Source organism: Plasmodium cynomolgi, chromosome 13 (genome assembly GCF_000321355.1).
Source record: "Plasmodium cynomolgi strain B DNA, chromosome 13, whole genome shotgun sequence".
Lineage (NCBI taxonomy): Eukaryota > Apicomplexa > Aconoidasida > Haemosporida > Plasmodiidae > Plasmodium > Plasmodium cynomolgi.
Window position 1 is genome coordinate 875,820 of NC_020406.1, and position 8,630 is coordinate 884,449.

The 8,630-nt window shown below is 48.3% G+C and overlaps 2 protein-coding genes across 2 annotated transcripts; both read right to left on the reverse strand.

Annotated features, from left to right (window-relative positions):
- Positions 1 to 283: 283 nt before the first annotated feature.
- PCYB_132850 (aspartyl protease) lies at positions 284 to 4,450 on the reverse strand (the record flags this gene model as incomplete). The annotated part of the gene is made up of 9 exons (XM_004224310.1): positions 284 to 367; positions 524 to 709; positions 836 to 898; positions 1,140 to 2,021; positions 2,240 to 2,360; positions 2,517 to 2,590; positions 2,828 to 3,358; positions 3,500 to 3,641; positions 4,425 to 4,450. The coding sequence occupies 9 exons, from the start codon at positions 4,448 to 4,450 to the stop codon at positions 284 to 286; spliced, it is 2,109 nt and encodes a 702-aa protein (XP_004224358.1).
- A 1,189-nt stretch (positions 4,451 to 5,639) lies between these two features.
- On the reverse strand, positions 5,640 to 7,163 carry PCYB_132860 (protein phosphatase 2A regulatory subunit B'; the record flags this gene model as incomplete). Its single annotated transcript, XM_004224311.1, has 4 exons — positions 5,640 to 5,714; positions 5,886 to 5,960; positions 6,268 to 6,418; positions 6,580 to 7,163. 4 exons carry the CDS (start codon positions 7,161 to 7,163, stop codon positions 5,640 to 5,642), a joined length of 885 nt encoding a protein of 294 aa, XP_004224359.1.
- Positions 7,164 to 8,630: the final 1,467 nt, after the last annotated feature.

The window sequence follows — 8,630 nt, forward strand, 5'->3', positions numbered from 1 at the left end:
CCCCCCTGTCCTTCCTTTTTTTGTTATTCACGTGATATAATTTTATCTCGCGATATAGTAACGTGTGACCTGTTTGGCTTCTTTCCCAATTTGTGTCGACGGGCAGACCGTCACTGCATCTTTAGCGACACGGAAAAAAAAAAACAAAAAAAAAACAAAAAAAACAAAAACAAAACAAACAAAAAAAACAAAAACAAAACAAAACAAAACTAACAAAAACAAAACAAAACAAAACAAAACCACGCATTTTAACCCATCCCAGTGAGTTTATGCGAACGGGGGGCTACCCCATTTGGTTCATCTTTCTCTGCAGGGCGGTCAGATACTCCTCATTGTCTTCCGCGTGCACTGCCTTGGCAATGCCCACCTGTCGTGGGGGAGAAACGTGAGAAAGGGTAAAAGAAGTGGTTACAGGGTAGGAGTGCAGACAGGACGATAGGGAGGGGGGAGTCCACCAATGGACACCATTTTCAAGGCAGCCATGGCGCTGCTGTCACGACAAAAAAACGCGCTTGCCGCTTACGTAGGAGCTCTTGTGCCCATCTCCGCGCCTGTAAACGGTGTAGTAGTATCGCATGAAGGTCGCATTCCCCAAAATGTACGCGTGGCCATATTCAGGCGAAACTTCGATTTCCATGAACGCCGGCTTGCACATGTCGGACTTCCGGACCAGGTACTGCGCCGGCGTCAGCGTGAAGGGCATGTTGTTCTGCGGGGTGGGGGAGAGCGGCATGTGTTCAATGACGAGCGTTTGCAAAGTTTCGCATGTATGAACGCTTGCAGCGCTTCAAGCACGCGTGAACTGCTTAAATGTTGTGCGTCCTCCTTGAATTACAATGACGTAGGTCAGGTTGGGGTAACTCGTCACTACTTCGTCTATGTTGCTGTCGTCACATTTCTGCGGGGGGAGGGGTGCGAAGGTGTTTTTTTTTTTCAGCTAGCCATTTTGCTCACTGCCCGTGTTGTGTTGCGTGTGCGTTTTTTTTTCCAGCTAGCCATTTTGCGCACTGCCCGTGTTGTGTTGCGTGTGCGTTTTTTTTTCCAGCTAGCCATTTTGCGCACTGCCCGTGTTGTGTGTGTGTTTTTTTTTTTTTTTTTTCCGTTTGTATGGCCTGTTCAGGCGATATTTCCAAACGTACCTTCGGTGGGACGACCTTGAAGAAGTACTCGATCTCCGACTTAGGGACACTATTGTAGGAGGTCCCAGAATCGAAAATGAGGTAGTTTTTGTTTTTCTTTAATTTCTTGTCCTTGCCCCTCCGGTTGACTCTGCGGAGGTGTCTTCTCCACCTGTGTCGTCTGCGCCGTCGACGGTGTGCCCCTTTACGGTGCCTTTTTTCCGGGTGAGCACCATACAGGTTCACTTCGCCCCTGGTGGAATGCCCTCCATTTTTGTCTCCCCCATGTTGGTACTCCCCTGAGAGATCTTCCCCCGATGGGTCTTCCTCCTCTTCCTCTGAGTCCACTTGTGCGCCTTCCCGACGGTGGTGCCAAGCCCTCGACATGTCCATCAAGTGAGTTTTTTTTTTCAAGTATTTCCTCGCAAAGGAATTTCTTTGTACTTTCCATTTTTTTTTTTTCTTTCTCAAGTTGTAAACAATGGAACTGGAGTCGCAACAAAATTTCTGGTGATCGATGTACAGTCCATCAAATTCTATTTCCCAGTAGTATTCTCTCACCACTGGGAACATATAAATGTCTCCTTCGAAAAAGCGTCTCTCCACTCCTCCGAAAATTAAAGCTGAGTGTTTATTATCCTTTCCTATATATATAGAGAACTCGTTATGGCTGAATTTATACGTGTTCATTAGGTTTTCATAGATGGTTGTCTTTCCTGTGGATAGCATTGCTGGGAATGCCAGTCCGACTATTCCTTCGAAGTTGATTCTCTCAAAGACGTTTGATTTTGCTTCGCTCCTTTTCTCGCTTTTTACGAGTCCGAAGGGTTGGTTGAACACCTTGAAGGGCCCTATGCGGAAGTTTTCCACGCCGATCACGCCTTGGATTATTCCCGTGCCGAACTGTGCACATAGGAGGGGTGTGAGGAAGCGGGGTGTAAGGAAGCGGGGTGTGAGGAAGCGGGGTGTAAGGAAGCGGGGGGTGAGGAAGGGGGGCGTAAATAAGCAGGTGAGAGCACAACAACGTCGCTGCATAACAACGTCACTGCATAACAACGTCGCTGCATAACCAGGTGCGTACATCTATCTGTACACACATGCACTCATCATTGACGACCCACCATGATGTCCAGATTCGTGAGCGGCTTGTAGTAGCGGAAGCTCCGAGACAACTTGTAGTTGTACCGGTGCACCTTCAGACATGTGTCATCCTTGCACTTGGTGCTGACGACCCAGATGTTCCTTCGCGGGGGAAAGCAGTGGGAGAGATATATAGGTGTGTGGTACGCTCGAACAAGGGGGGTGTATACATGGGGGGATTAAGTTTAGGGTTCAAGGTTGGCACATCGGCAAGTGGCGGATGATCTTTCCCTTCTTGCCGCCCCTGTCCAAACTTACGTGCTCCCGGTGTCAAAAATGGGTCTGATTGTTTGCGGCGGGCTGCCTATTTGGATGTACCCGACGTATTGGCTCTGCGAGGAGGGGCAGTGAAGAGGAAGTGATTAACGGGTGAAGAAGCGGAAGTGAGTAAAAGGTGAAGAAGGGGAAGCCATTCAGTGGAGGGGACACGACTAATCAGCGTAGAGAAAGTGATTAATGGGTGAAGAAGCGAAGGCCACTCAGTTGAGCAGGTCTGGTCAATCGGGCACTCCCCAGCTGTCGCGTCCAGACGCAACTAAGCACGCGACAGGTCGAAGCTCAATGCTCACGTCTTGCAACTGCTGCAGGGGTAGGGTCACTTTGTCGGTAGAGGACAAAACCTCCTTCTTTTTAAACGCGCTGCTCCAACTGCTCCACCGTGCCTGGGCCTTCTCCCCCGAGCCATCCATAAAGTGCGCAAGGGAATCAGGATGTCCAGAAGCACCGTTACTCATGTGACAGTCCGAAGTGACGCAATTTGGAAACTCATCGTGGTGCTTGTCTTCCCCCCCGTAATGGTTTCCTTTGTTATGATGGAAAATCTGGTTGTCTATCGCCTGGTCGGAAGGGGAATCTTCCTCCTCATCCTCCTCATCCTCCTCCTTCTCCTTCCTCTTCCTTTTCTTCTTCATCATCATCATCTCCTCCTCCCCCTCCCCCTGGGCTTCGTCTTCCCCTTCAAAAAAACTGTAACATCCTTTTTTCTTTTTTTTCTTCAATTTCTGTTCAGGTAAATTTTTTAGAAGCTCTGATTTTATTTTGCCAATTTTGTCTTGGAGATATTTGCGCTTGCTGGGGATGGCCACCATGGGGATTATGTTCTGCGGGTGAGAAAAAAGAAAAAAATAAAAAAAGGGAGGGGAGGCGCTCATTTAAGCGTTGTCACGATTGGCACTATCTCCTTTGCGGCACTATCACACGCGCTTGCTGCCCTCCTGGGCCGGTACCCCCCGGGCGATTACCTCAGACGATCCCTTCTCATGTATGCACATAGAACAAACGTCGCACGCGTCACACGTAGGCATATCCAAGTTCGTCTCTTCCTCCCATGTTAGGTCAGTTGCGAATCTGGAGGTGGCACTAGGCCGTACACAACTACCTTGTCTAAAAAGGAAAAGATGTACTACGAACAGGAGGGATGCCGTTGGGTGAATTAACAAGGTCGAGAGGAGTTTGCTCCCCAGTTTTTGGAAACGGCGGGGGGGCATCTTTGCATATGGAGCGGGGGAGAAGTGTACGCAGTGAGAGGCGCGTGAGGGGGAGTAACACCAAAGGGGCTACCCTCATAAGGAGAGATGGATGCCCACACAGTGTCGCACATGGACTAAAGATTAACGAAGTTGCCTGCTGGCATCCTCAACGGGGAGAGGCACCCTCAACAGGGAGAAGCACCCTCAACGGGGAGAAGCACCCTCAACGGGGAGAAGCACCCTCAACGGGGAGAAGCACCCTCAACGGGGAGAAGCACCCTCAACGGGGAGAAGCACCCTCAACGGGGAGAAGCACCCTCAACAGGGAGAAGCACCCTTAAAAAGGAAGCAGCAACCTTAAAGAGGAAGCAGCAACCTTGACAGGAAGAAACCTCCTTCGAAACAAAAAATGACTCATAAAAACACCCGTTGGTCGCTCCTTAGTTTTGTCCCACAAAAAAAAAAAAAAAAAAAATGAAGAAATGAAGAAATGACGAAATGAAGAAATGACGAAATGAAGAATGAAGAATGAAGAAATGAAGAGACGAAGAAACGAAGAAACGAAGAAACGAGCGTAGCCGCACAAACATATCAAAGAAGCGACACAAAAACGTAAATAACGCAATGTGAATGACACAAAGCAGCCAATTGTCAATCGCCAAACTAATCAAGGATGGGGGAAAACGAAGCAGTTCACATGGGGTGCTCCTCGAAAATATTCATAATACACAGTTATAAACACACGACTGCCACTGGGTGGCGCGATTTTCAATAAATAACGTGGTGAACTCGACTATGATTTGTTCGTCCTGTTCTGTCCTCTACGTGAATGTCAGTTGGGCGGATTCGTCCTTGTGTACTGCTGGCGCGGGGGGCATATATCTCCTCACAAACATGCACGTAAATGTGCACATAAATATGCGCATAAGCATGCACTCAAACGAGCAAACGCGCATGGAGGGTGGGGGCGGATGCAAATGCGACGGAGAACAGTTTGCTCTTTGGGTCCTTAGGGGACACTCGTGCATCCCCTCTTATCATCAAAGTCGCGGCAAAGTCGTGGCAAACTTACTGCCAACTTGGCGCCAACTCGCCTGAACTCACATTCGCGTATGCCCCCCTGACGCGCTGCCGTCGTGTCTATCTCCTTGTTGTCCGCGCGCCCCCCCATCCACAACAACTGACAACGTGCAGAGCGTTGCACCTGCGCCCGCTCGGTCACACATAAAATGTCCAGCTTATTTCCAAGGGGAAATGGCAAAAAGGGGAGTAAAAAAAAAAATAAAATAAATAAAAAATATGCCTCGCAAATTGGGCAAACTTCATCAACTTCGATCACTTCTCCAACTTTGATCACTTCGCCCACTTCGCCCACTTCGCCAACTTCACCAACTTCACCAACTTCGCCCATCGAGTGAAATGCGAAGAGCTGCGGCGCCCATCCGGATGCCACACTGCATGCGTATGCACACATGGTGAACAAACCGGATCGGTAAAAAAAAAAAAGAAAGAAAGAAAAAAAAAAAAGAAAGAAAGAAAAAAAAAAAAAAGAAAGGAAGAAAAAAAAAGTTGCCATGGGGAATTGCGCCCCCTCAGGGAAAGCCGTCAAAAGTCAATCAGTTTGCCGAACAAAATGTGCTGCAGGATTTGGCGCTTCTGGATGATCTCTGCTTGGTACATCTTGAGCAGCCCCGAGCAGATTTTCTCCCTGGGAAAAGGGGTGAAAAAAAAATTAGGGAAAGCTACACAGATGGCGAGCAACGCGCGCGTAAGCTGCGTTTCCGGGGGGTTAATCGCCTGAAGGAGCGAAGACGCGCCTCGAATTCGGCCAGCAGCTCAGTTAGCAATTCAGTTAGCAATTCAGTTAGCAATTCAGTTAGCAGTTCCGCTACTAATTCCGCTACTAATTCCGCTAGCCATACCATGTCTCCACACCGGAAATGTCGTACAACATTTGGGAGGATTCGTGAAAGGGGGCGTGCTTCAGCTGCGAGGAGGGGAGCGCGCGGGGAAGCACACAGGGAAGCACACAGATGTGTAGGCGCGCAGGGAAGCACATAGGTGTGTAGGCACCCACGTACACATTGTTGGGCTAAACGCAAAGATGTGCCAAACTGGCACTCGCACGGAACAGATTCACAGCCGCGACATGGCATACCATCGAAATGTATTTCAGCGCGTCAAAATAAAGGTACTTGGGCGCCCACAACTCCAGCAGTTCCTTCTTTTCGATCTGAAGAGCAGGCACGCAAAAGGGGAGGAAACAAAAAAAAAGATGAGATAAAAGAAGAGAAGATAAAAGAATACAAGACAAGACAAGATATGACAAGACAGGACAAGACAAGATAAGACAAGATAAGACAAGATACGACAAGACAAGATAAGAGATGAGAAGGTAAAAGAAGAGAGGAGAAGAACAACGTGTGTACCCGTGGAAGTGCTGCATGTGGCGACTCGCTAGTTGGCACACACAACGGGATGATGAACAACTCGCGCGATGAAACGGGGTCGACCACGTTGCGAAAGACACTCTCCCTTACATCGTCTGTCTTTATCTGTGTGTTGTAGGATAGCTGGGCAGCGCCGAACAGAAAAACTAAAAACTGGAAGTCGTCCAGTCCCCAGGCACCTCTGCTCCCAGCAGGCTCCACGGTGTAGGTGATTTGGATCCTCCTGACGCATTCGAGGTATCTGAGCGGTTAGAGTGAGAGGGAGGAGGAAAATATGCACGAGGTGGTTTCATTTTTGCACTGCCAACCGAGGGGGGAGTTAAATCCACAGAGATGCGGCCGCTCACCGTTGAGCGGTTCATCTACAGGAGCAACTCGCTCGGTGCAACCCGCTGGTCTTACTGCCGGTAGAGAACGAGGACGAGGTGCTTATGGTCGGAAGGGCCAAAAAACTGTAGCTTGTTAAGGCAAAAGAGAAAAAGCAAAAAATTCAACTCGTGTCCTGTACCATAATCAATTCGGTTTCTATTCCCTAATGAATTTTTTAAATAGTGACCTAATTGGAAGGTATGCTCCAGTAAGTTTTGTATTCCAGACTCGATTAAAATTTCTGGTAATTTTTCGTCAACCTCTTTGTAATACTCATCACAGAAGTGCTGGAAACCTTTGTTACCAAATCGAGTCGGTTGTTTTATGGGGGGACATAAATCTATGTACTTGTTCATGCTCTTTACGAGAGTAAACACACTTTGTACGTTGCGTGAAATGAGTAGGATATTATTGACTTGGTCAGTGGGTGTGGCTACTCCTTGTCCGATGTCTTCCCTTGTGTGGAAGTGGTCCAAGGGATGCATCTCTACCGCCACGACGGAACTGTTTAAGTGCGTAATGAAGTCGATTAACTCGTTGTATGCTGCACTTTTGATGAACCTCTGCACGCTGTCCTCGTCCACGATTTTGAAGCTCAGCCCAGAGTCGTCCGCCATTTCGGGGGTCACACGGCTGGTCATTGTCTGTGAAAAGGCGGAGTGGCGCGGCGTATCGGAGGGCAGACAGGGTAACTTCCCTCCAGAGTAGACGGTGTTCTTCACGCACAGTTGTAAGTATACTCTCCCCCCCCCCTCTACGTGCACATATGTTGTTCTCCTTTTTTCTTTTGCTGTTGTCCCCACACTGATGGTTGTCCTCTCGTTCTGTGCTCAGGAATGGGGGAGGTCCTCCTCCTAAGCATTACAATGTATATATTTTTTTTTTTTTCCCCTTTCTTCCACTTTTGCTATTTCCCCCGGGATGTTCTACCTCTCTGTGCCGCCAACACAAGGTTGAGCTCCTCAAATTGTGGCGTATCGGAAAGGAATTTGCTTCACAAAAAGGTTTGATTGAAAAAAAAAAAGAAAAAGGGGGACTTTCTTTTTTTTTTTTTCGATGTGGACTTGCAAGGGGACAATTCGAATGTCAATCATTTTTTGCGACTAACCATTTTGTAAAAAACGCCACTGGGGAAAAACGAGTGGGCATCTTAAAACCGTAGCGAAGTTGGAGAATGCTCTTCCCGCCACGTGAAAAAAAAAAAACAGTTTTGACCAGCAACAAAACTCCTACATCACTTTTGTGCTCCGCTGTGATGGGGTAGTTCGTTCAGTTGGGCGGAAAAAAAAAAAAAAAAATAGCCCCTTGGAGAGAAATAAAGCGAATATACGTTCCACTGATCGGCATTTGTGTGGATGAAAGGTTTTTGCTTAGCTTTGCTATGCTGCGCTTGGCTTTTTTTTTCTTTGCTGCGCTATGCTTTTTTTTTCTTTGCTGTGCTAAGCTTTTTTTTTCTTTGCTGTGCTTTCCCTTTTTGCACCTTCCTTTTGTTTTCGTCTGCCCCCCTCCTTGTGCGCATACGTGTGTCCCACCGCTCTCGATGAAGGCTTTTTCTCCCTCGATTGAATCGCCCATGTGGGGGAGACAGCGAGGTGACAGCAGTTTGGTGGAAGGCTGCCCTGGGGACCCACACGATCCCCACGTGGACGCATGCACATGAGGGGGGTTGAGGTGATAGTGCGCGCGGAAAACGTGTGCAGCGGCATGTTGGAAGCGGCACATTCGAAGCGATACATGCGAAGCGGCGCGTTCGAAGCTGCACATGCGAAGCAGCAACGTGTATGTGCATGTGTATGGGCTGCCTTGGGGACGCCTCCACCTCTCCTTCACACGAACAGAGTCAGTCAGCCATTCATGCCGTCCAAATTGTGGATCGGACAACACACGGTGAGTTCAGCGATTGTTTTTTTTTTTTTTTTCCTCACATTTGGACAGATTGGCGAAAAGGAGGCGGCGTAATAAATAATGCTCCCCTTTTCGTAAAGAGGTAAGAAACCAATGCTGGGTAACCCCTCACGAGGAAGGAGACATTGAATTTGTTTTTTTTAACCATGCTTCATCCCCACAGGGGAAAGGATCAGGAA